This window comes from Larus michahellis, chromosome 3 (assembly GCF_964199755.1).
Source record: "Larus michahellis chromosome 3, bLarMic1.1, whole genome shotgun sequence".
In the NCBI taxonomy this organism is placed as follows: domain Eukaryota; kingdom Metazoa; phylum Chordata; class Aves; order Charadriiformes; family Laridae; genus Larus; species Larus michahellis.
The window spans coordinates 37948054-37975561 of NC_133898.1; the positions used below are offsets into that span (position 1 = coordinate 37948054).

General features: G+C 42.6%; 1 protein-coding gene across 1 annotated transcript; it reads left to right on the top strand.

Annotated features, from left to right (window-relative positions):
* LOC141740672 (potassium channel subfamily K member 17-like) lies at positions 1 to 25693 on the top strand. The gene is made up of 5 exons (XM_074579711.1): positions 1 to 281; positions 11511 to 11625; positions 20814 to 20980; positions 21540 to 21708; positions 23841 to 25693. Exons 1-5 carry the CDS (start codon positions 72 to 74, stop codon positions 24134 to 24136), a joined length of 957 nt encoding a protein of 318 aa, XP_074435812.1. The 5' UTR covers positions 1 to 71; the 3' UTR covers positions 24137 to 25693.
* The last annotated feature ends 1815 nt before the right edge of the window (positions 25694 to 27508 follow it).

Consider the following 27508-nt stretch of genomic DNA (forward strand, 5'->3'; position numbering starts at 1 on the left):
CGGGCGGCCCCGCTCCCGCCCCTGTCGCGGCAGCTTCTCGGGCCCCGGGGGCGGCGGCAGCGGCGGGGCCGATGGTGGCGGCGGCGCGGCGCCAGCGGCGCTGGGGGCTGCCGGCGCTGCTGGTGGCCTATGTGGGCTACGTGGGGCTGGGGGCTGGCGTACTGCAGGCGCTGGAGCGGCCGGCCGAGGTGCGGGCGGCCCAGCACCTCCTCCAAGAGCACTGGGAGCTGCTCGCCAACCACACCTGCCTGCGGGGGCCCGCCCTGCAGCGCCTCGTCCAGGTGAGACCGGGCTCCGCCGGCCCCTCCGCCGGCACGGCAGCGGCGGAGCCGAGCAGCTGCGGGGCAGGCACCGAGGGTGGTGAGACACTGGAACAGGTTGCCCAGGGAAGTTGTCAGTGCCCCATCCCTGGAGGTGTTCAAGGCCAGGCTGGATGGGGCTTTGAGCAGCCTGGTCTAGTGGGAGGTGTCCCTGCCCATGGCAGGGGGTTGGAGCTAGGTGATCTTTAAGGTCCCTTCCAACCCAAACCATTCTATGACTCATACCGGGAGGGGTGGGGGGGACAGTAACAGCAGAAACCTGGCCTCCTGTTTGCCAGTAATACTTCTTTTCTAAAGAAAAAATAACAAACCCCAAACTCAACTCTCTTCCTGTCTATGTGCTTGCCTTGTCCTGCCCTGCAGAAGTTGCCCCATGGCATAGAAAAAGTTTCTCTGCTCCATGGGCAGCATCCTCATGGCAGAAGTGGGTAGCGCTGCCTCGTGATGCTGAGCTTATTGTCGGGTATTTTGGGCCATGGTTTGTTTCTGCTGATAAAAGAGTCTTTCTTGTTCTTCACTGTCTGCCCACAAGTGGTGGTGGTGGTCATGAGTTTTTAAGTAATGTGTCCTGACAGAAGGAAGGTAGTGGCAGAGTTGCCCATTATGTGATAATTACCAGGGGTTAGTTGCAGGTGGTTCTCCCTTGCTGTTGAGTTTAAGAATGAATTATAGCCTGTGGTGTCTTACGAGTGGTAAGTTCTAATGGAAAGGCTTTGTCATGGTAAGTTTAATTGGGTTTTGTATGAGTGTCTAACTCTTTCAGTTTTCTACTTGTTATTTAAAGGGATATGGAAAAATCCTGGTAACACAATTTAAATCTTTAAAAATGTTTCCAAGAATATTTGCAGGATGGCTGCAAGATGTAAAGCAGGACCAAATCTTATTAAATTACAAGCACGTGCATCTTATTCTAGATAAGAGCAAAGTGGGGTAAATGGGTTCTTTCTGTGCTCAATTTTTGTCTGAAAAAGAAAAACCTACAATATTGAAGTGACTTGAATATTTAACCGAACCATTCTAGTTCAGTAGGTGCTGGTGGTTGAATACATACTGCTTGCTTTGGTCTGTCTGCCTCAAAAAGATGTTGCCGAACAAACAAAACTGTTTCTTTTGTAAAAACAGTGTTTGGTGGTGTCTGAAACCATAGTAGCTGGCCACCTGAGTTCAAAGGACCTAAAAGGGAGCTGGATAAGTGTTTTCAGTTTTTTTTTTCCAGTGGAGAGAAAAACACAAACCATGAAATAGATAATCTTGTCAGGAGGTTCAGCAAGGCTCTGGCAGACAAAGTTATGCTGATAACCTATGTCAGGCTCTCATCCCTTGATTTTCTAGGTGGTAAATTCTCAGTTGGTAGTACATTGAAGATACATAAATCTGGGCCCTTGAAAGGTACCATGGTATCTACTCATTATTTATATTGTGTACTGTGCTAGCTGTGGAATACAAATAGTCAGAAGTGAGAAATCCATCAGAGGAGATGAGTCTGGCACTTTATAAAGGCAGCTCTAAGCCAAGTTTCATCCAGCACTGGTCCATTGAAGAGTTGAGCACTAGGCATGGCTCATGGCTCACTTGAATGAGAGTAACGAGGTGATAGTAGCAGAGAGATGATGATGGCAACTGAGTAGGTAGAAAGGTCTTTCTAATATCCTTCTGATGGTTTGTTTTACTGTAGGGTGTCCTCTACTAATTCTTCATGCTGTCTGGTGGTCAAGAGAAGAGGATAGCCGCCTAAATCCCTTCAGACCAGACACTGTTAGAATTGGAATATGCCGTGTGGGTAATTAATTGTGACCTGAGTGAGCCCTAAGTGAGGAAGTTACAAAGAAGTTTCATTTTATAGAGTGTTTGTGCATGCCTTCATGCTTTGAGAAACCATAGTCTGAGTTTGAATGGCTGTGTGTGTTATTTTTAATAACTTTCACAGTGAGAAATTAATCTTAAACAGGTAACTCGCAGGACTGCTGCTTTCCTACCCTCTTTTCTAATTTCCTGTGGGGCAATTGCTTGGATACTCTAAGTGTGCTTAAAAAATGGGATGTTTTTCTGTGCAGTAAATTGTTATTGCAGTAAATTACATGCAGTTTATCAGGCAGTGTCATCACGGGCTCTCTTCAGATAACAAACTTGTATTCTAGATACACAGCTGATTATTTGCTAATTAAGAAAGACCTATAAAGAGTGTTTGTGAAAACATAAAACAATGTGTGAATTTCAATTGCTTTGATGTTACTGGCAATTCACTGTTTTCTTACGGCTCTTTCATCCTAGATAATTCTAAACTCTGTTTATTTTAAGTGTATATGGGCCAATGTGGAATAAAATCTCAGTTTGCTAAGCAATGTACAAACATAATTTTACAATCTGTTTATCGCTTAGTTCCTAGTTACCAACTGGGAGTGGAAATCCACTGTTCTAGCCCCTGCACAGATGGAGAGCAATAGAGAGCTCCTGCTTTGAGGAGCTAGCAGGAGAGCACAGTGTGAAGATGGGCAGGAGGAAAGGCAAAGGCAAGCAGACCATGCTGTGTAGCTAGACCAGTGAATTCTCATTCAGTAATTTCTATGGCTCAGGTCCTTTCCAGGGAAGAAGTACTCTTCTAGTCAACAAAAGAAAAGACAGAAGGAGGTGGAAATAGCAGACCACCAACAAAAACTGAACAAAGTGTGTGACATCTGTAGGGGTGGGTCCCTGCTTCCACAGCTGTGTTTTGGGTTGGTTTTTTTGCCTGAAGAGAGTGGCTGGCTCTTCCCCTATGGGATGCTGAACAGTTCTACATTTCCTACATAGTTGAGGGTAGCATGTGCAAATGCTTTATGCATAAGCAAACAAAAAATGCATTCTTGTTTGTTTATACATACATGTGTGTATATATGGGGAAGACTGATTTGCATTTTATTGGCTTTTGTTACTTATGCTTAGAACAAGGACAGTGTAGGGGACAACAGAGGAACTCTGGCCATACGTCCTTCTACTGTGTATCCAGTAACACCTGCTCAAGAAAGACCTAAGTTTGGTTTTGTTGACCCATCTAACCCCACGCTACTTTTCTGACATTGCATGCCGTCTGTGACATGAACACATGTTAATGAGGAACAAGATCAAGAGCAAACAGTTCCTCAAGAACCATTAGACAACAAACAGAGGGCAATACCTGGCTTTTTATTATAAATATGGTGGTGGTCTTCACATGCTAGAATTACTTGCTGTGAGGTCACATCAAAGGAAGCCTTTGATGCTAAGATATGCAGAAGATGGAAACAGATGCAATGATAAGGCAGGTTTCAGGTGATGTGCCCTTAGTACAGTGAAAAACAGTAGCTGGCATCCTTTTCATACTACCCTTCTTTTTTTTGCTATAAACTCTTTGGTTATCATATACATTTTTCCTTAATACAGCTGCTTTCTGTATTTATTATATTGTTATATCCACTTTCTATTGTTGTAGATATGTAATGCTAATTAAACCCAGTTGTTTACATAAATTGAGAAGGAGAAAATGAAAGATGAGCTAAATGAAATAACTTTTTTTGTCTAGCAACATTTAAGGTGTAGTGAAAACGACCTAATTCTAAAGGGCAGGCCATAAACTAAACCCTGCAGGTGGATCTAGATACTGTTATCTCCAGAGTCAACAGCTAGAGCTGCACAGAGAGCCTTAGCTCATGTTTACAAGAGCAACGAGATTCCATGTGACTGAAAGATCCTCATCAATACCTTGTCTTGCACTGACATTGAAGGAGCAGAGATTTGCACCAGCTGTCAGGAAATACAGCCCTGCAAATGCAGTTTACTAAAATCATCCTGTCTCCAGATGATGCAGCAGTGAGTAACTATTTAGGGGTGAGCATCAGAGATCACCTGTTGGTGATAAGGAACTTTAAGGCACAGTATTGGCTCTTGGTATTGTGGAGCAGTGACATCTGTATAGAACCTGTTTTAGTCAAATATCTGTTGACTTGTCACAGATGTAAGAGGACTGATCCCCTGTAACTGTTCTTGCCGATTTCCTTCTTAGGAAAATGTACTGCTACTTTGAAGTTATAGCCAGTTCATTCTTCTCCAGACTCTTTAATTGAGAAGAACTGTGGTTACCTTACCAAGTGTGTGCATTCTTGGGGAGCGGGGGAGGGAAGTGTGGAGCACAGGAACCTATTACATTTATATGCTTCTGCCTAAAGAGATATGTTCTTTGATATTATCAAATTCTTGGTTACAGCTGATCAGGCTTGGTGGGAAGTAACAAGGAAGTGTGGGAAGTAACAAGGAAGTGTAGCAAGCTGGAATTAACCGATAACCGTCTCGATGACCTGTCCAGCCAGGAAGGTTTGAGACACGCTATTAGGACTGGATGTCTGAAGACTCTAGGGAGGGGGCCTTCTGAAAAAAGAAATAGTAATTCTTGTCAGTTGTTTGAAGATGTGGGTTGCTCTTAAAGGTACTTGTTCATCATACTCTATCCTTCTTAAATGCAACTAAAAGAAAAATTAACCACTAGAGAAAGAACTCAATTTCACAAGGATGATGCGATGCAACTTGCTGTGCTCTGTTCTGTAGATTATCCAGGCAGCTCCTTTCAATAGACCCTACTTAGCTCTGTTGCAGCCCAGCTCTTAAATTGCTTGTATCACGGGGAGTTTGAGAAGCGATTGGAATCCAGCACTGCTTTGTCCCATGAATCATGCCACAGATTCTTCCTTAATATAACAGCTTAATTTTCAGGAAAAACTACTAGTGGCTTAGGGTAGCATTGGTTGCAGCATTACTGTACTTTACTGCATCTCTTCGTCCTTTTCTGCTGAAGAGTAAGTCTAGATGAATTCTAGACTGTAGTGCAGACCCAGCTGCAGACTACAAGTGCTTTTGTTGGTAGGGTTCACTTAGTTTAGTGGAACTATTACCAATTATATTAGCAAATGGGGGGGAGCAGTGCAGTTATTTGATCAGGTCTCAGGTTATTCAAGTGACATGAAGTTAAAAAAAAAAAAAAAACAGCTGGATTCCATTGAATTCATAATGCACTTTTTGTCTGCTCTTCTTTTGGTCAGGATTCAGCTAACCTTCCACTCCAAGCAAGGACAGGGCGTCAGTGCTTATGGCTAGGAAAGGTGTGATTCCAGTTTTTAATTACCTTGCAGTTAATTGACTTTTGTCCTTGCAATCTGATACCAAGGTTAATGTTAACTGTTTCCTAATTTACAGCTGATACTCTGTGACACGTAAACTAATGTTTATATACCAACATTGCACAGAATTTCCAGGGCGCAAAGAAAGCTTATGTGAGTTTATATTTTCTCATTAAACTAAATGGTAGTTTAGTGCCTTGGGAACACCTCCTTTCCCTCATTGATAGATTGTGAAGGTGAGAGGAAGTGTCTGAAATGAGGCAAACAGTTTTCAGGAGGGCATCTACTCCCTGGAAAGGTTTGTTGATTTTTATGTCTTTTTTAATATATGAATATGTAAGCTTCAACTAAACTTGGCAGTGAAGTTTCTTATCCCAGTCCATTTTCATGCTTTCTGCCTTCCTTGAGAGCTGCTTTCAAATACCATTAATAAATACTGCTTTTGCCTGCAAAGGTATTTCAAGGTTACTGTGAACTCTGGCTAAAATGCCATAGTTCAGAAGCACAGGACAAGGGCAGTGGCTGGAGCTGTGCTTTATAAAAGGGTCATTTGTATGACTCCTTCCATAATACTTTCCTCTTGTCTCCCCTCTCCCCCAAAACAAGAGATTTTTAGCTTGAGTCAGGAATTCTTACAGAGATCCTTGGTAGGGTCATAATCTTCCAAGGCTTCACTTTTCCCCTTTTCGCTTTATATCTCTCTTGTTGTTATGGCGGGGCGGATAGATTAGAATTGGTCTGACTAATCATCTATATAAAGCTTTATTTTTTGACATAAAGATTATAGAAGGCAAGAGAAGCGTTGTGTTCTGAAGATAGAGATTGCAAGGAAAGCAGTGTCTCAGTTTACATATACACATGCATCCAGTCCTTATTGCTGATTGTGAATGCTTCTTTTCGAAAGCTGTACCCTAGTCATGTGCAGCTGTGACTCAGTGCAGAGGTGACAGATGCAATTTTTAGTTGGGGTTAAGGAGGTCAGAGTAAATAGTCACCTTTTGCAGGACTCGGTGATCGGAAGCTGCGCTGCAGCCACGAGCTGGTGGCGGAGGGGCCCACAGGTGATAAGAGGGTTTTAGAAGAGAGGAAGTGTGTAAGCTGAGAAAGCTGGGAGTTGCCTAGGGCTGATAACACAGCACACACGGTAAATGAGAGACTTCGGGGTATGACTGAAGGATAGAGCGCTTCCAAGCAAATAGAGGAGAATAAACGTACATTTTGCAGGGAAGAAAAAGGTCTAATTCTCAAGTGACAAGAGGGAACTGAACTCCATAGGCTGTCTGCATTAAGCTTCTGGATACTGAAGTGGGTGTCCTGGTAGAACCAGCAACCTCACTTTTTTCTGTGTGTGTTTTTGTTTGTTCTTCTTTTTTTTTTTTTAAACTAGACAACACGAACAAAAGAGCTCTCTTGAGAGTGTAATTCAATTGGGTGGTTTAATTTTTGCTAGTATGACTGTAACTACATTGGGTTTGTTGGTGCAAAGCTGTACAGATTGGTGAGACTTTTCCAGGATAGATGAGGCATTCATTGTCAATCATTTGTGTCAGTACAGCCCCGGAGCTATGAAGGGCTATAATAAGGAAATGGGAACGATGTTGTGTTCGGATGCTTCTGCAGGAAGAACCAGCAATTATTCTAACTGATAGTAGAAGAGAAGGAAAGAAGGGGTATTGCTGTCCTGAAATAAGTTTGATAAGTCAGAGACATGTTAGATAAGGGAATCAGCAGAAATCCGCAGCTTCCTTGTGGAATTACCAGTGAGCTTGAATTAAAGGAGGGAATTCCCCGCAGAAAGATGCGCAAAGCTAGGCTTTGATTTGTACGGGGATATAATGATCTAACATAGTGTGCATTTTGCAAGCATTAGTTTATGATGTTCTGAAGTGAAACTTCAGATTTTACAGTTGACCAAAATGGAGCTGGAGGTCCAATTTGGGTATTCTGAGGCATGTTTTATCACAAAGATAACAGGACAGACATCTATATTTACACAGCCTACTTTGAATGGAAGTCCTACTGTTTTTTTTTAATCACCAGCTATGACAATATTTGACCATGCAAGTAGGCTTTGCATGGTGCTATCAGGACACAAACCAGGCTACTTGATGAGAAAATGTGGCAGCCTGCAAATGAAGTTTCACTGACTTATGAAGGCGTAAGAATATGAAATATCCTAATTTATAAATCTTATATCAGTTACAATAGTTTCCATAGAAACTTTTCAGTTTCAAATGATATACACATTGTCAGCTAAAAATGTAATTGCTGTGAGCTGTAAATTATTATCATTTTAGAACGGGGGAAAATAAGTGCAGAGAAGTGAAATTACTTTTTCATGTTGGGTAGCTTGTCTGTCAGTAGAAACCAAAGTGGAACTGAGTTCTGCTTCTTGCTCATTATTTTAACCACCCACTTGTTTCCTTCCTGTTCTTCTTTGAGTGGCACACGTGACCTTTCAAGTTCACAAAATATCTAGACCAAGCTCCGCAATCTCAAGATTTGCTGTGTTTGAGCAGTTGGTGGTATTGACTGGGGTCTTAGATCAGGCAGATACCTGCTTTCGAACACTGATTTGTGATGCCGCTTCTGCTTTTTAATGCATCAGGTGTTGTGTCAGATACCATGTAAATTGCTAGCCTAATTAAGAGAAAAAGGAAAATCCCTAGGATTTCACCTCAATATCGGTGTAAAGTAAAACCAAAAAATGTCTCTAGTTCTCAGAAAGGCAGTCTAAGGGAACAGAGCAGACGTGACCCAATATGTATGATTCTGTTCCTCTTTAATAAATCTTGAACCCACGTGCCAAAACATGCTTCAGGGTTTTTTTTGAAAATTGTCAGTAGAGACGTATTGGTGCCTCTTCAATGGGAAAAGTGGGGAGAATTCAGCTGGTCTATTAGAGTGTTAGCTGGGGTTTTCCTGTGTTGTGAGAAAAATGATAAACCATTTAAAATCTTTCTGTGGAAAAAAGAGCACTAACCAAAAAGAGAAATCTAGAGGAACATATTAAATTAGGGCAAGTATACACTGATACCTTCTCAGCCTCCAGGAGTTTGCAGTCCAATGACTTCCAGAAGTAATTTCTCTGTGTTATTAGCTATCTATGGATTTCTTTCGTGAATCTGCCTCTCTGGTTGCATCTGTAGGAAGGCAAGCTCCATTGGTGTACTGTTCTCAGAAGAATCAGTCTTTAATTTTCTATTATCACTGCTGCTGTGTGTCAAAGGTTGAATCTAGATATTGTAGTAAAACACTTGTTTACTTAAACACACACAAAAAAACCCCCAAAACACCATAAGTCGGTATCCTTATCTCTACCTTCTACAAATCCTCCCCTTTAAGGATGGCATCAGTAGCTCTTTCTTCCTAACAGTAATGAACTTGCCATTTCTGCTGGGAGTGTCTGTTTATTCAAGTGGCTTTGATTTGCATGAGTGTTCAGCAGTCCCATATGGGGCTGTGAGAGGTACAATGGGCCTAATGGTTAATGATATCTGATGTTTGATAACAAGATTTAACAAGGAAATGCTTGGCCAGAGGCTAACTGCTGAAGACTCTTGAAGACCTACAGGAAATATATTTAGTGCCTCAATCCCAGAGAACACCTGCAAGCTCAGCCCTTGCTCTTTGCCAATGAGTAATAGTTACATGGCACCTTCCTTCCCATTGAGTGCAGGATCATCATGCCTTTTAGTGGAAATACTTCAGCCTATCTGCAGACTCGTAAGACAAAAGCCGTATTTCCTGGCAGGCATCACCTCTGGGAAAGTTAAGGCAAGGACTCGAGAGGCTGCACTGCTGTAAGTCACTGCAAAGCTGGCATGGGTGCTCACAACTGCTCAGTCTCTTTGTCCTAAACCACGCAGAGTGGAAGTGGTGTGTTGATGTGAAATTAAATGTTTAATGACTTGGTTACTGCTGCTTGCTAATCACGTGATGTCTTGTGCAGGCTGCTTAGTTCCCCTTTCTGCATGAAGAAATTTCCTTTTCTTTGGGCTGATTCAGCCAGTTTCTTACAATCCTCTCTGGTCCTTAAGTGCTTCTGGCTTTAAAAACTCAATGTTGTGTGTAATGTTGTCAGTTGCTGAGCTTGCATCATCAGGCAGGAGAACAGACAACAAACGTGCTGCATGTGTAGGTTTTTTTGAGTCTATCTGATCAAACTGATAATAAATTTATCTGCGAGCTGAACTATTGCTGTTTCAGCAGGTGTATATGTGTTCAAGACTACTTAAAACTGTGGAGATGATGGGCTCCAGAAGGAAAGCTTGAGAGAATAACAAGCTTTTTATTTTTCAAATGTAGCCACTAGTTTCTGGAGGGGAAAAAATACAGGTTGCCTGTATAAATTTACAGGATCTCCCTTGCCATATGGTTTAGTTTGGGGGTTATTTTATGTTCATGGGGACTGTGATTCCTGACTTAGGGCATTGTCTGCAAAACTTCTTACGCTTAAACCTCGGGTCAAGTATTGTCAGAGATCAAGGAGAACGGAGAAAAGTCAGAGCCTGCATCCCATACAACCTGAGAAACTCCAATGCAGATACCAGCCCTGGGAGAAGAGGCGGGGGGAAATTTTATTCTTGGCTACGCTTTTCGTTCGGGGATTCTTGGACAGTGGGTGTGAAATGTTTAGTGTATGTGCTGTGATTAATGTTGGTTTGGACACAACTCAGTTCAGTGTCACTAACTTTATTGGCATGAGAAGGTATAGTCAGATGTGGGCACTGTTAAGACATCTGATATTTTATTTTGGCATAACTTTGCACACTTCAGTGTGGTGACATCTGAGTCTTTCCCAGGTGGTTTGAACAGAATCAGGCATCACGCTAATTAATGTGTTTATTCATATTTGTAGTCCTGATGTGGGGACATACTGCCCCAATACTAGTATACTGGCCATCCTGTGTAGTCTCTCTCTCCTACATCACACCATTATATGTTCTGGGGGTGCTGGTAAATGAGAGGCTCAACATGAGCCGTCAGTGTGCACTAGCAGCCCAGAAAGCCAATCATATCCTGGGCCGCATCAGGAGAAGTGTGGCCAGCAGGTCAAGGGAGATGATTCTCCCGCTCTACTCCACTCTCATGAGACCCCACCTGGAGTACTGTGTCCAGTTCTGGAGCCCCTACTATGAGAGAGAGATGGATGTGCTGGAATGTGTCCAGAGAAGGGCCATGAGGATGATAGAGGGCTGGAGCACCCCTCCTATGAGGACAGACTGAGAGAGTTGGGATTGTTCAGTCTGGAGAAAAGAAGGCTCTGAGGAGACCTTATAGTGGCCTACCAGTATCTTAAGGGGGCCTACAAGAAAGCTGGTGAGGGACTTTTTAGGATGTCGGGTAATGGTAGGACTAGAGGGAATGAATTAATACTAGAGCTGGGACGATTCAGACTGGACGTTAGGAAGAAGCTCTTCACCATGAGGGTGGTGAGACACTGGAACAGGTTGCCCAGAGAGGTGGTGGAAGCCCCATCCCTGGAAGTGTTCAAGGCCAGGCTGGATGGGGCTCTGAGCAACCTGATCTAGTGGGAGATGTCCCTGCCCATGGCAGGGGGGTTGGAACTAGATGATCTTTAAGGTCCCTTCCAACCCTAACAATTCTATGATTCTATGGTTCTTGCCCAGTACAGGCAAGGGATCTGTATCATTTTCATATGCATTTGTATTTGCTGCTTTGGGACTACCGCTATCAGAATATCCCATCTGGAAACACTTTCTTTTCCTGATGAATATGTCATAAGGCAGTGTCAATAACTTAACTGGCTAGGCTTTTTCTCCAATCTCTTCCACATCTACCTGTATGATCTACCATGTGCATGTGCAACTCTCTTTTATTCGGTAGTTGCTCTTTCCTTAGAACCGACTTGCTGGCTTCTGGCTTTTTTGACCTCTCAGCTCTTTGGTCTCTAAGGCACAGGATATCCTCTATTAAAAGGGAAACAACAGTCTCGGAAGTACTTCTAGTTTGTGACTTTACCAGCTAGCACTGAAAATGCCAGTGACATGAACTTGCCATAAGGGGGTTTGTGGGATCTCACATTATTGTCTCTTTGCAGGGTATCGTCCAAGCCTACAAGAGTGGCATAACCCTCCAGGGAAACACCACAAGCCTGGGCAGGTGGGACTTCAGTGGGTCTTTCTTCTTCTCCATCTCTGCAATAACAACTATTGGTAAGAGTTCCCTGCTCTCAGGACTGCCTCATAGGTGGGAAAAGAGTGGGAATGAGGACCTACACGATCAGACGTGGAACTAGTGTTACTTCATGCTGCTGCACTGCCTATACTTTCCCAAGCTTTAGTGCCCTCTGAGAGGTCTGAGTTGAATTGTGCATTGAAATAAGCTTTCATGGTCACAAGGAGAGGGAAGAACTTTGAAAAAATTTTCATATTGGCTGTTGACTCTTTGGAGGCTGTATTTATAATTATTCTTTGTTATTGCTACCTGTAGTGGATAAGGACCTGCTTGCTTAGGTGAAAGCAAAGTAGCTGGATAAACGAAACAATTCAGATGAGTCAAGTTTCAGCAACAGAGTAATGCAAAGCCATAAAGGAATGATTGAAATAAGGTCGGGGAGGGAAGGGGTCGGGGGGGAAGAATGGAAACAATTAAATGTATTTAGTTGCAGTGTTACTTACAGATTCTATTAATTAATGTCAGTGCATGTCCCCAAAACTACTAGTAACCTGCCCTGTCTCTTTCTTACTGTGTGACCCAGTATTACAAAAACCATGGGGTAAGAGTACGTGGAGAGAGGGTTGTTGAATATCAAAAAACCCTTACACGTTTCCTGATTTGTGTTGAATCTGTCAGCTCTCTTCAATTTCAAATAGCTTTTAGACTGAGGATTTTCTTTGTGCACGCAGGTGGGGCATTCTTTTGATTTCTCTGATCATTACTGAAGATATGTTGACTTCAGAACATTAAGCCCCAAAGCAAGACCTCTGTGAGAAGGGTTTGGGGTTTTTTTTGCATGGGGTGGGGGAGGAGGGGGAAATCCCCAAGCCTTTCTGTGACTCAGTACATTTTCCTGCCCTGCTCTTTTTCCCATATTTTGTCTTGGTTGGGAGCTATGTTGGGTGTGTTGTACGACCAGGTCCGGGTTGTACCAGATGATGGCAGTGGAGGCTCGTTAGACGGGGCTGCACAGGCTGTGGGCTTCCAGCGTAGAGCCTGGGCAGTTCCTTCCAGCCTCTGGTACAAAGCAGCATCCGCTCAGAGCCGCTTTGCTTGCTTGCCTCTGTAGTTAATCCTGATTAGTTTCTAAACTGTCAGAGTGACTCTGTTTTACCACAACCAATTTAAGTTAACCACACTCAGGAAGAATCAAATTTGTCATGTTAAAATATGAGGGGTTTTGTGATGCCGGCAGAGATTTAGACTAAACATTTCTTGCTGCTACTCCATGAAAGCCTAAGCTACTCTTTTTTTCTTTAAGTAAACTCCTTGCCCTGATGGCTTGGGGAGCAGGGGGGCGGGGGGCAGGCAGAATGACTTTATGGTAGGGAGCAAATAAAAAGAACCAAATATTACAGCTGTCTATATCTCATCATTTTAAAGCTGATGCTGTGATTCTAGGGGGTCGTTAATGATTTTTCAATTGTGGAGCTGAGAATGCTGTACAAGTTGCCTCTAGCAGAGAACTTCAGGCAACCGGGCCCCTGATTTTTGTGGTTTTGTTTGTTTTTTTTCCTCCAAGTTAAATTGTAAATTGTGTACAGGTTAGTGTCTTAACACTGTTGATAACAGTATGTTGTAGGAGAGGAAAATACAGATGGCCTCACAGAGCCTCACCTTGAGGCTGTTTCCTGTCCTCTTTCTTCATGCAAATTCTTCAGATAGTGGCTGGTGCAGCCTCATTGACCCAGACATCACTGTGTGGTTGAGAAGGGGAGTTGGTGATGTCAAGTAAAGAGACACGGTCCTTTCCAAAGAACTCAATGAAGTTCAGAGGAGTGACTCACAGAAGGAAGCTTTGTGTGCAAGCCATGGCTATGGAGTAAATGACACAGTTAAGAACGTTTTCTGAGAAGGGTTCGTTGAGGTTTTCATGTCTTAGATGGCAAGGAAGAGCTTATCCCAGGCTGTGAATATAGGACCGTTGAAAGCAGGTCCAGCTTCACAAGATTAATGTACAGGAGTTAAGCCAAGGTATTCTGGCAAATGAGTTCAGAAAGAATAGAGTTTAAATGGTAATGGGGAAGAAAGATTCTCAGCAATTCAGGGGTACTACATAAAGATTTTGATGAAGAGTCTAGGTGGACTCTACTCCATGTGCTCGGGCTGATGCAAGTCCTTCTTTGTTCTGTTTGTCTCTTCCATATTCTTTCTCTGCAACTAATGCTAGATGTAATGTCTTTGTGGTTTTTGCATCAGCTGTTTCTTCCTTAATCTTCTCAAACAGCACTGCTAAAGCCATTATCACTTTTACCTTCATCACTCCTTTACGAGATGCTGTCTCCACTCCAGCTTCTGTTTTCTGCTTTAGGGGCTTTAACCCCCTTCAGTAGGCTTGTGTGTTACTCAAATCCTCACCAGAGTGCAGTCTCACTAGGATACAGCAAGGGGTGTTAGCTTCTTTCCTGATTAACACCAATTAAGGGACACTTGCTTCTTTCCCCACTGACACAATTTGAATCCCAGTGTCTCCTGTTGCAGTATCTTCTGTGCTGTACCCTTCTTCCATTTGAATGACAGCTTCATCTGTTTCCAGTATTGATAAAAAGCAGTATGCAAATTTTACTTAAAAAGCAAAGCTAAGTTCTAACTTGCGGGCTGGACACACTTGGTACCCTAATCCCAAAGGTTTAAAGAACAGATGTGTATCAACCAAAATCTGTTGTTTAAAGGAGTGCCCCAAAGACTATGCAGTTTTTGTCCAATCTCATAATATTAAATAGAACTACACTTATAACTTTTGATTATGTGGGATGGGCAGCCCTGGCCTTCTGCCCATTGCTTCTCCCTGATGTTGTGCTTCTGTGCTTTCTTCATTGCTGTCTTTTACATGTCATGTCATCCCAGATCTTGTGTGTTATCTCACTTTCTGAAGGTGTTTCCATAGAACACCCTCTCTTCAATGCCTTGGAGAATCATCTCAGAGTTCCTTTAGAGCTGTAGTACTTAACATGATTAAATAAAGAGAAACTAATTTGCTGATGGTTTTATTCCTCAGACATCTTTATCCCTTGTTGACACAGTCTCTCCTTTCTGTGTTTACTCTCCTCCTAGTTAATTTAGACTAACAGGGCAGAGGTCAAAGCAAGTTCAGAGCTGGGCACAAGATGAAAGTTCCTGAAGTCAAAGCACCACAGGGTGGTGTAATTTCAGAGGAGCTGCTAGGGAAAGGATTTGTGATGAGACTGAGGTTGTCTATACTAACCCAAGAGTAGAAGGAAGAGTATTGTCCTCTCTAGCCCAAACAGCCTCCTCTGTCTTGGGTGCATGCTGCCTTCCCATTTTCTGGTGGCAAAGCTTAAGTACTCATTTGTATGAATTTCAAGGGTCCTTGTTTAAGTGTAAGATAGAGTAGTAAAAGCAAGTAAAGTATCTCACAGTGAAGAAAGGAAGGTGAAGACCTTCCTGCTGTCCTTTCCTTCTCTAGTTAACACAGTTTAATAGCTCTTAACAGCAGTCTCCCAAAGGACTGAGGGCCAAAGAGCAGGCTACTGAGTGAGGGGTGGTATTTAGTACATTGTCACAGACGTTTAGTATGTTGCTACAGATGGTTCCCATGGGGGGAAAAAACAACAGCCAGTTCAAGGCTGTGAAGTCCTGGCAGTGTACGGCTTTGGGCCAGCAAGAGTTTCTCTAAGACTTTAACCCTCTGTAGTGCTGCCCAGCATGTGGTGGAGCTCCTGAGAAATGGCCAGGCTTCTCCCCATTGCCGGCTGACAATCTATTGGGAAATCCAGTTAAAGCAACTTGACGTTTCAAAGTGGTTAAAACATGGAATAAGAGCCTGGGGCCACATTCACATTTGAATCCTCTGTGAACCTCAGGTTTATGTAGGGGATTTCTCTGCCTAAGAACCCCACACCTTTTGTGTTGATCTTTTTGATGCCCTGTGGCAGCTGTCAGAGCTGATCTAGAGGCTTGGCCAAGTGGACAAGGCACAATAGTCTGTGGGAGGTCACTGGTAGGTAGATGTGGGGATAGCACTCACAGTAACATCCTCTGAGCTGTCTCCTGAGCGCTGGCAAATTTCGTCAGCTTTCCTGACTGCCTGCCATCTCGCCCTGTTGAGACTAAGCCCACTACACAGCTTCCAGTGTATACACAGTACAAATACAATGAATAGAAGAAAGCTGGAGTACTCATCCCAAGCGTTTTTCTGGCCTTTCACTGAAGAAGCGTGCAACCAAATTTTGCTGTTGCCTGGAACATAGGGCTAAAATTGAACTCTGTTCAAATGTGTTTTGCAGCCTGCCAGGCTTAGATATTGGTCTCTACTTCATCACAGCACCAGCTAAAATGAGTAGTGATGGACACCTCCCACACATGCCCTGGTTCAACCTACCAGAGTCCCAATGAGCATATAAAGCACAGTTCCTGAGATTCTGCCACCACTAGCTTTTAAAATAAAATTATTTAACTTTTTGGCTTGCCTTTTTTATAAAGCTGAGATGCCAGTGTGAGTACTGGGCCTGCTGAGTCACAACTGGGAGGCCTTAGCAGAGTTATTGTCTGTGGATGGATGAATTGGAAATAACTGACTTCTGAGCTCAGTGACTGTGTCCAGCTGACGAGTGTTCCTGCACTTAGAGCAGACTTGGTGGGTATAATGTGAAATCTCACAAGAAGCTCAAGAAGCCAAGCACCTTCACTTGTTTTGTGTAGCTAGTGCTCGCAGAGGCGTTCAAAAGTATGAGGGAGGATAGGAACTTCAGACTTGCTAGTGTTCAGTTGAATGTAGGTGATACCAAATGACCTTTGAAATCCCAACACTTATAAGGATCATAGGCTAATTCAGGTTTCCTGGGACCTCAGGAGGTCTCTAGTGCAACCTTCTGCTTAAAGCAGTCGGCTATGAGATCAGACTGGGTTACCAAGGGCTTTATCAGGGACACCTTCTGGCTAAGCTGGGCCCATGCTCATGTTTTCAGGAACTAGACAAACATATCTTAAGGTTGTGTGCATAATCAAGAGGTTTGTTTGGGATTGGGGTTTTTTTCCATTTTGTCTACTGCATTATAAGATGGCATCTCGTCCATTTAAACTGAATTGGAATATTTTTATTTTTTCCTGAATGCAACATTCGAATTCATCATGAACAAAACCTTTCATTTAGCCCAGATTAAAATGTTCAGGTTATTTGTAAGGAGCACAAGGGAAAGAAAAGTTTGGAGTGTCTGGAAAGTGTTAGAGAAGGAGCAGGGGGTGGGAGCAGCACAATGGCTCTATTGCTCCATGAAGGTGTGAGAGAGCAGCGTGCGATTTCATCCTGTGCCTGGGAGAACACAATTGTGGCTCACTGGAGATCACCCCAGCTGCCAAGTTGGAGCATCTTTCTCTGAGTATTCCAATGTGTAACGCAAAATAAACTAGTTCTAGCACCGGCACCCCGTATTGAGCTGCCCAGTGGCCCTGGGGATCAGACACTTGTGTTAGTCACGACATCTGGCTCTGAGGCTTCCCTGAGTGCCTGGGTGTTCAGAGCAAAATACTGTCAACAAGAACATTCTGTAAATTTGGGATTAGGTCATTCCTGTGGGAAGTGATGGCTTGTGTCCACTCAGGTAGGAGGAAAGAATTAAACCAAACTTCCAGAATAACAAGTTTGAATGCTGAAACCACTGATAAAGTTACTGGTTAGAGAAGTCACTCTTCCTCCAGCTTTTTTTTTTTTAATCTGTTTCTTCTTCACAGCAGAAATTTGGTGGACTTGCAGATGTTTTTCAACCTGTGAAAGACGCATATTTTCTTTTTTCATTCTAAACACGTTTTGCTTAAAATACTCTTATGTCTGGGCAGTGAGAACAGGAGCAAAACAAATCTCCCATTGTGGGTAGCAGGAAGTTGCAGTTGCCTCAGCTGAACCGGGGACACGGCAAGTACGATGCTGTCATGCGAATGAAGGGATCTTTTACTAATAATCTGTTTAATCGCATATCGGTCTCCTCCTATTAGCAAGTCTGCAGAGCCACTGAATCTCTTATGTATAGGAATGTAATAGGCAAGCAGGAAAACAAAACTGAATTTACTTAATATGTGTAACAGAAGCACGTGGGTTAAAGCATGTGGATATGAATGTTTAGAAAAAAAGCCACTCGTTTTGCCTCTTCTAAGGAAGTTTAAGTTACGCCGCACTTTATTTCAAAATGAGAGAAGCTATGCAGGCATTTAATCCAGCTGCTTCAGTGAAAAAGCTTATGCTTTTACCTCTAGTTTTTGGTGAGCATCCCTTGGTGTCTATTGGTGAGAGCCTGTTCCAGGTGCCATCCCAGTAGCAGGCTCATGAGGGATGTGCCAGTGTAGTTTGTTGCAGTCTTTGAATTTGGTTCAGATCTTCTAATGTATAGCCCACCATGGTATAAGACACCAGTTACTCTCATTCTATTTACAGAAGACAGTAAGTCCCATTTACTCATAAACTCTGCTTGAGTTTTATAACAGTTGGGGTTTATATATGACTATGTTGGCATCTATTTGTCTAGGCCAAAGGCAAGTGCGTGTCATCAGCCAGAATTAAATTGCTAGCCATTTTGCATTATCTAAAGTATCCTGTGCTGTTTGATCAAACTTTGTATCCTGTATAAAAAGCTAATGGGACATGGCTTTTTGGCATATTTACAGCAACTGCTCACCAAGTCTTCAGGAAATTATCTTGAGTTGCTGACCTCAGGGGAAAAGGGAGCCAGATAAATCATATGCAAAGCAGATCTGGTGTTTGGTGTGCTGGGCTTACTGTACACATTGGGCCTTCTTACATCATCGAATTTGCTGCTCTAAATTAAATGTAACGTACGGCTTAACCTTGGATACTCTCCAATTAGCACTATGTGGGGTCCCCGAAATGCTGAAGGCTGCTGTGCTTCACCCAGTGACTTGAGATCGTGCACCTTTCTTCCTCTCTTATCTGATGTTTTTCTCCAGAGACAGGATAACCTGGAAAGCTATGGGAAAAAGAACTGTCCAAGCCATTATATAGTCTTCTTAAACTTGATACAGAAGGGAAAGAAGGAAACAAAAAATAACAACACACACACACACACACACACACACACACACACACAAAATGCAAAACCAAAAAACCTTGGGAGTGGCTAGCCATAAATGCATGTGACTCATGTTCAGACTCCAGCCTTACAGTAAATGCTCCCCTCCTGGGTCCAGACTAGCCTGCAAAACACCCGAATTCCATAAAAGGGAAAAACTGGAACTGATCCAATGAAATGTGACACAGCTGGTGTGAAACAGATCACACCAGGCACATATCCCTTAAATTCACTTAGATGGGATCATCTACCAGAGGTACTTGCCTGTGTGTCTCTCAGTTATCACACCTGTTAGTCCAGAAATGGTGGATGCTGGCAGAAGTCAGCAATTACATGGAGGGGGTGGGGAAGGTGCATGAACATCATGAAGAACATGGCACTGGAATCAAAGCTGTTGTGTAGTCTTAATTTAGCCCCTTTGACTGTATTTCAGAACGAACTCTAGTTATGTAAGGGCACCCTATTCTTCCCGGGGGATGCTCTTGCCCCCTCCCAGGAATGGGCTGCTGGGACCATCACTTTGGAAGTACATTAAGTTTTACCTCGTGTATTAAACCCAGGGGCTCACAAATCATTCAAGCCTAAAATTATTTAATGGTAAGTCGTCCAGATAGTAAGACTTTTGAATTTGTGGGGTAGGAATGAAATGAAAAGACAACGTATACTGTGAAATAATTTGCTGTCAGACTTTTTTCTGGGGTTAGCTTGCCAGTGCACGTGCATAATCAACTGTTTGTGGAGTTGTCCGCGGCAAGACATTTCGTCAGCACAAATCTTGGCACAGAATGTGTAGATACCCCAAGCTCAGAGTCGTGCAGCTTTCTACGTTGTTGGTCAGTGGCTTACTGCAGCTGGTGTGGAGCAGGGGTTAGTGAAGGAATGGGACTCCATCCACTCAGCTGCGTATTTTTGTGCTCTCACTTGTCTCGCGTACAGAGCCCAGCCCTTGGACCTCTCCCTCCTGGGGGCAGCTCACTTGCCCTGGGGCTACACCACCTACAAGCATGGTAGCAAGGCATTGGTGGTGGAAGCACCTCTGTGCTTGCATTGAGCCAACAGTTGGGTGTTGCTGGGAGGGGATGGCGTTACTTGTGTTGAAAAGATAAGCTTTGCCAGGTTATGTCCATCTTGTATGTGGACATACACAAATCTCTAATGAGTGGAGGTGATTTTGAAATGTAGTCGAGGCCGTAGGTCTCTGACTGGCTAAGTCCCTGTAGAAATGCTCATCATGTGCTAGTCCTTCCCTGTCTTAAAAAGCATCCTGTGGAAAAAACAAAACAAAAAAAACCCAAACAAAAAACCAAACCAAAGTTAAATCTGACTTTCCTGTGACGTAAACCACTTGAAATTACTGAAATGCATGTCTTCAAATTTGCAGGACATTTTTAAAAGAAAATGTAGGAAATAAAGACAAATATCACAGCAGTGATGTTGAAGCCGTGATGGTCTAATGGTACAAGCAAGGCTATGCTTGCAGGGCAGTACCTTTTATTACACCAATTCATACGATTAGAAGAAAAAGGCAAAATTTCAAACACTTTCTTTTTTTTCCTCTTTAGGTCTGAAATGGAACTATTTTACTCATGTTAAATATGATTTCTCCTAGTTTGTTGACTCTAGGCAAACATTTTGACAATTTCAGTTTAAGGTGCATTCAGTCCTTGTGGCACAAAAGAGGAGTATAAGCAAGGAGGCAGCATTAAGTTCGCTAGTCCTGTGGGACAGAGGTAGAAAAAGGTTGGTATAATTAAAACACTATTGTTATGATTCAGAGACCATCTGATAGCTATGCAGGATCATTTACCAGCAAACCCTATGCCAACAATGCTTACAAAAACTGAACTAAACGGAAGTTTTGCATTCACGTCAAATCCCAGCCAGGACAGTGGGTAGGGGAGAGGAAATTCACTGGCAAATGGAAAAGGAACTGAACAAAATTGGCAGGGAAAGAAATGTTATTTTCCAGCCTACAATAGGATATGACAAACAATGGATGTAACTTACAGTTATTTATAAAAAAGGTCCTTTTGGGGCAGTGACCTTCTCATCTAACTTTTGTAGAAGATGGAGCTTCACCCCTCCGGGGAGGGAGGGCAAGCAGGGAATATTTTAGATTTAACACCTCGTTCCTCTCTGCCTAGGCTATGGGAACCTGAGCCCCAGCACTGTGGCTGGCCGAATCTTCTGCATCTTGTTTGCGCTCTTTGGGATCCCCTTGAACCTTGTACTCCTGAATGAAATCGGGCAGCTGATGCTGCTGGGGGTTCAGCGTTGTGCCCGTCACCTAGAGGAGGTGTTTCACTGGCAGGTAAGCAACGTGGACAGGTATGCCTCACCCTCAAGTTCAGGAAAGAAAAGACAGAAAGGGGATCCTCTGACTCACAAGGAGAGCCTGCCTGCCTATTTGGCCAAAAAGGCAATAATACTCAGGAATAACTGGAAGCAAATAAATTTAGTTTATGACAGCCCTATGAGGTGTCAGATAAGGTTGTTTATTAATTGAGGGAACTTCTGTGATGAATGGCTTCCCGTACAGCAACACAAGTGCCAGAACCTTAGAGACATGCACAGTCCTAGAATATCTGGTCTGTTTATCATCAGTCATAGTTAGAATTGCATGTGGAAGTTACATGGGAACATTAGTGGAATGGGCTTTAAACTGTCATGAATTTAGGACCTATGAAGGGGATGCCCAGTTTGTGTTGACTGGGGGAGCCACACTTTATTCTGGTGGAATGTCGTGATGTCATGAATATTTGCGTGTTTTTGTGGGAGTCCAGCATCATCTTCAGCCAGAAACCGAGCTGGATTTTTTGACACCCTTCTTGAGACAGTCTCTTTTTTTTTCTTTTTTTCCATTTTACTAGAAAAAAGCTTCCCTCCTGATTAAGACCTGTGCACTGGTAACTGGTTTGTTGTTGTTCCTCCTGCTACCTCCCTTGTTGTTCTCTGACAAAGAAGGCTGGTCTTATGAAGAAGGCTTCTACTATTCCTTCATCACCCTCAGCACAATAGGGTTTGGAGATTATGTGATTGGTGAGTACTTCACATTTCACTGCTTTCACCTTCTAAACATCAAAGCCAAACGTGTGGCACATGAAGCTCCCAACTTAGCAGTTTTACACCACTAGCAATCCACGGACTTGATGATAAATATGTCGTGGCAGACATTTAACAGGTTTGAGAAGACATGATTTCTGAGATAGCAATGCCACATGTGGAAGAACACAGAAATCATTTCCTGGTCAATGAGTAATCTTCCAGCATTCAAGTGATCTGTCCCATGAATGACTGCAACACCAGACTGGAGTGCTATGTTTCTAATCACAGCAGTCGCTGGTGGCACACTTGGTGTGCTCCAGTGCATTGGGAGCAATTAGTCTTAAGAAGATGCTACTCTGCATCACCATTAACAGACAGTAACCATTTCCTCTGTCAAAACCCAGAGAACTGCTTTCTAAAAGGCATCTTAAGTCACTTAGGTGTAGACTGTCAGGCACCAGGCACAGCCTAGTTTTGGTTGCCAAAACCCTTTGCCAGAGGAAATGGGTTTGGACCCACGCCCGATGCATTTGCTGAAACACAGGACACACCTTTTTGATAAAGACTTTCTCATTAAAAACAAATTGATTATAGAAACACATGCACCCTTGAATCCCTGGGAGACAGAAAGACTAAAACACCTTATTATGGATTCTTTTTTTTTTTTTTTTCTTCATAGTGCTTGTGTGATGCTTGGACGACTTTGTGGCGGTTACCTTAGGACTTGTCTATAATGTGTCAAAGTTATGACTAAAGCTTGTGTAGGCACACTTAAATGAGCTGGAATCAAGTTATCTTGGGCAAGGGTAGCTGCATGGAGCTTAACAAAAGCTAGCCAGTTCAGCATTTTCCAATGATGATTTTGTAGATGACACTGAACTCTGCGCTGCAGCAGCTTTGCTTCTCTCAGTTCCTGATAACTAATTTTGAAGCTCTTCTCTAGTATACCTCCCACTTCCAGGCATACCTTCACCTGTATGGTACCTTTGTGACTGGCATACCACCATAGGTATGCTAGGTTCAGTATGGGAATAACTGAATACATCAGTGACCTGTGGTGTGTAGTGGCCAAACCATTTTGGCCTTACAGTCCCATGTTTGTGGTTTATGTCTCAACTTAAAAATCAGCAGGACCAGGGCATGGGTTCAAGTGACAGTCACTATTTCATGACTGTCACACTGTTGCCCTGCTAGGGTGATCTGTGGCACTGTTCTGGATCAGGTAAATCCAGGGGATATCATATGCTAAGAGTGATGCCCGATGTTCACTTTGGACACAGATGCTTTGTTTTGGGGGAAAATAGAAGCTAGACTATGGGACTTGGATTTGAAGTCATAGAGTGGTCTCTAGCCTGTTTTATTTAGTAATATCAATGTAGCTTCTCTTACTGGCCCTGCAACCTGTTAATTTACGCACTCAGTAAGCCCTTCTATTGGACACAGAGTGCTATGTAGGTCCTAAACTGCTGCTGATCTTCTCATCCCCAAGACTGCACCTGTCAGATGGTCTCTGTGGAGAAAGCATTCTCTTTGGAAGGCTCAAATAGCCCTTACGTCTTGTTTTCATTTATTTCGAACCAAAAATATGGCTTTGCCCCAAAGGGATCACAAAGTACCTAGCTGAGTAACCAGACAGAGGCAGCATAATTTCAAGCTGTCTTCCAAGGCTTGTTTTTTCTTAGAGCTTTTAGGACTGCTCTGGCCCCTTCCCTCCTCCTCATAGAGGCTTGCTCGCTTATATCTGGCTTAACAAGATACATGCACCAGTACATAAAACCTGCTTACCTTTCTGCCTGCTGGGGGCCCCTGTTATGTACTAATACAATACTGTGATGCTGAGTGATAAGTAGAGAAGTGGAACTGTGCACTTAAATGTGAATAATTTTGCTTTGACATAGATGTAATTTGGGATTTATATTTCTTTCTTACGGGTAATCTTTACAATTCCTAAGGACTTCTAGGCTGTTGCTGACATGTCATGCAACATACTTGCTTACAACATCGATTCATGCTACGTAGATGGCATAGTCATGTTCTATATTTCTGCTGTCTTTGCTTTACATGTAATGTCTCCTTTGAGGCACTCTTGATCCAATGTAGAAATGTTTCGGGTGATTCTCTTGTAGGGATGAACCCAGACCGCACCTATCCAGGGTGGTACAAGAATGTAATCTCTCTGTGGATCCTCTTTGGGATGGCCTGGCTAGCACTCGTTATCAAGTTTTGCATCAACTTTCTAGAGAGCTCCAGCGACATCTGTCAGTGCAACAAGAAGAGCACAGAGGTGGCAGAAGACTTAATGGATGGCAACAAAAATAGTACAACGGGACTTCATGATGTGGAGATCTGCAAAGACAAAGACACAAAAACAAAAGAACCAAATGAATCTCACACCTACACAGCTCCTGCAGAAGCACTCTAGGGAAGAAACATACCCTTGGTGCCCCTTAGGTTTAAGTGCACCAGAGACACACCACTCAGAAACACGGCAACGGAGCTGCCCTGACATTCATATGGGGTGAAAGCTTGCTTCTTGAGCTTGAAATGTTTCTATTCTGAATTGAGCAATGACAACAAAATGTTTCATTTGCAGCAGCACCAAGAATTCCCAATGGGATTTTTAGACAAAATTAGATTTACAGAGGTATTACCTACCATCTCACCTCAATATATGAGGTAAACTTTGGCATCCGTACACAACACTAGCTGTTGTCCTTTTCTTTGCATGTAAAGTTCTTGTAGCCTCTAATTGTACGTGTGGCATTTTGCAAATACCACAATTAGAAAAACAAGTGCCATTTACTGCAGGAAATACATTGCATGTTGCTAAAAGACTTAATGAAACGCACTATTTAAAGCCACCTGGCAGTCACTGCAAATGTGCTCCACCACCTATATGCTTGTGGTCGCCAAAAGTGTAACATGGTTTTTCTCTCTTGATCGTTAGTACATGGATGGCGACGAGGCAGAGCCTGCAGAGGTGCCTAATAGAAACAGTTCATTCTTTTTTTTTTTAAATAGAAATTTCTATGTCAGACGTCCACTAATATTAAAAAGAAACTAGGTAGCTAGGCTATTCCTTACTCCAGAATTTATGTACGGATCATCCTTTGTAAAGTATTATGTAGACCAAATGTCATCAGCTGAATGTGATGGTTCATTTAGATAGGTTTTTATTTTGCCATGTCTTGGAAGCAAGGAAAGGAGAACTAGAGGCAGTTTTAAGTGCTTGTAGTTCCAACGTTATCCCGTGGCCAATGTTAACAAGGGCTACTTTAACCTAGAAACAGACTGAAGTATCTTCAACTATGATCGAGGGGTGCTATTCTGATGAGTTTCTCATGTCATAAATGGTGTATCTGTTCTAGCTAACATCTTTTATATAAGCACTACTATCTTTTGATCTGTGGAATGCCTGACTTCCTTATTTGGCCTTTGTGTCAGTCACGAAAGAGAGCTGTTTGGGTTTTTTTGTTAATTCCATTAAATTCTCAGAAATCTTTTGATAAGTTATGCCATTTATAAAGGCCCAACAGAGTCTGACTCCTGCTGCCATTTATATACCCGTGTCTGATCATCTTATTTTCTTATTCCTGATGTACTACTTGCATCCTAGAGCATTAATTTTAGAAACTTGACCGTAGCAGTAAACCAGAACGAAGCATTTGGGTGAGCCTTCAGCTTCTGCATTGGACCAAGATTCCACATGGACAGTGGAGAAAAGACTGAAAACGCAATCTGTTGGAGTACGGGATTCAGGAGTTAGAAATATCCATAGCTGGATTCACAGAAATGCAGTGAGTGAAAAGTTTACAGTCTTCATGAACACAAGTTCTGGAACTTTTGCTGACTCTGTGGTAATAAATGTTCTCTCAAATACTGTTTCAATGGGCAGCAGAGATAAGAAATTGAGGTAGTGGAAATCTCAGTTCATAGTTGGGAAACTGATGCCAAATAAATACATTTCAATTTTTTTGAACATTGGGTAATTTCTTTAACAGCCTTTAGCATAAACTTGTCTGTTTCTTCTATGTTTTGTCTAGTTTATACACAATGTAGGCTTTACTAATGTTCATAATGGGCTGTCCTACAATAAGACCAAAGTGTATTTCTTTAAACCTTCGTAAATCATGATGCTACAGTATAAAATGTGATACCCCTTTATGCATAACCTTTTCACCTTCTTTCAGGTACAAAACTTAGTAAATCTAATTGTATCATAAAATCTTGATGCCTAGAAGGTAGTAGGGAATTTCTACTGTCAGAGCATGGGAATGACTATGCTAAATCTATTTCAACTTCAACTTGAAATGTCACAGGCTCTGGGGTTTTCTACCAGCTCTGCTCTTGGATGAGAAGGCTTGGTTGAGAAGAGTTTCCTCTTCTTAATTTCAATGTCTATTTTATTAATCACATCTAATTCATATCCCCATGTATTTATAGTTTGTGGATGAAGCTTTCAAAAGTGCCTAAGAGGTTTGGGCACCCTGGTGTCACTTAAGTGCAGACAGAGTCGCATGCCTTAGGACGGCTAATATACACTTCTGAGAGCTAAAAGGAAGAGGAACTCTAGGAGTAGTCCTGAAAAAAGGAAAAAACAGTAATTTTTCATAGATCTCAGTGCTTCTGCTGTGTGTCGGGGTTCAGCCACAAAGCTAAGCACATGGATGTGTCTCAAGGTGACTCAATATCTGCCCCATCAGTCCTTGCTGATTCACTTCCTCCAGCAGCTCAGCACCAGCATAGTCCTGCCACTAAACGTCCGATACAGCAAACTTACAGGAGGCACATCTGAACGGATTGCAAGCCACATGTAACTTCAGAGCTGCAAGGTGCCTGCTTGCGTCCTGGATCACCTAAAAAAAAAATATGAAATAAGTGAGTCAAATGTCATCTCTGTCTGGCTTCTCTGACCCCAAATTAGCATGTTGTCACTTGTTACTATCTTTTTATTGACAGTTCCTCAGCTAGCTTTTGATAGAGACAATAGATATTATTGTCTCTGAGTGCCCACAAACTGCTGTGCCTCTAGTTTTTCTGTTCTTTATAAAGCTGGAAATTTGCTCCCAGAGGGATGAGAAGAAAGTGGAGTTTTGCAACATCACACAGATATCATCACCAACGTGTCTACTCTACCAAAATATGAAAGGTTATCTGCTCAAGGGTAAAACAAAGAAAACAAAAGCATCATACTGTTATCAGTCTTGTCACTGCTGACTCGCAGTCTTCTGTAATCTGCATTGGAAAATTACAGATGCTCCTTGATGGTGGTTTTGTTGTTTTTGTTTTTTTTTTTATAATGTCTCTTCCTGTTCAGATAAGTGTGCAGTTTCCAGTAGTGATTTTGGGTTAGACTTTCACTAATATTCTTCACTAGTCGATTCTTCCCTATTATCCTGTTTTCTTCCTTGGGAAGGAGCAGGGCTGGAAACAGGTTTGGTTAGTAATGGTAGTTGTAAATATTTATGTAACATCAGTGTCCAGAGGCTTTTTCACAATCGCATAGAGCATAATGTGTTTCTGACCTTTATAGTTTCCCAGGAAATCAATCCCTTAAAGCAAGAAAACAGGCCTCGCTCTAGCTCCACTACTCCAAGGACAAGGCCTGGCTTCAGCCTCAGTATTTCTCATGCTGGCTCTTTCAGCTAGTCCAAGAGAGATGTTTACCCCCTGGGGAGAGAAACGTCCAGAAATACGTAATAAAATGTTACAGCAACATAGTACAGACTGCACAGTTTTTAGTAGTCTAGTTGACTACAGTATTTTAAAATCACTAGACTAAAACAAAAAAAAG

Coding starts and splice junctions, on each gene's coding strand:
- LOC141740672 (XM_074579711.1), top strand. CDS start 72: ATGGTGGCGGCGGCGCGGCGCCAGCGGCGCTGGGGGCTGCCGGCGCTG. Junction 282..11,510: donor CCCTGCAGCGCCTCGTCCAG/GTGAGACCGGGC, acceptor GTCTCTTTGCAG/GGTATCGTCCAAGCCTACAA. Junction 20,981..21,539: donor AGGAGGTGTTTCACTGGCAG/GTAAGCAACGTG, acceptor CCATTTTACTAG/AAAAAAGCTTCCCTCCTGAT.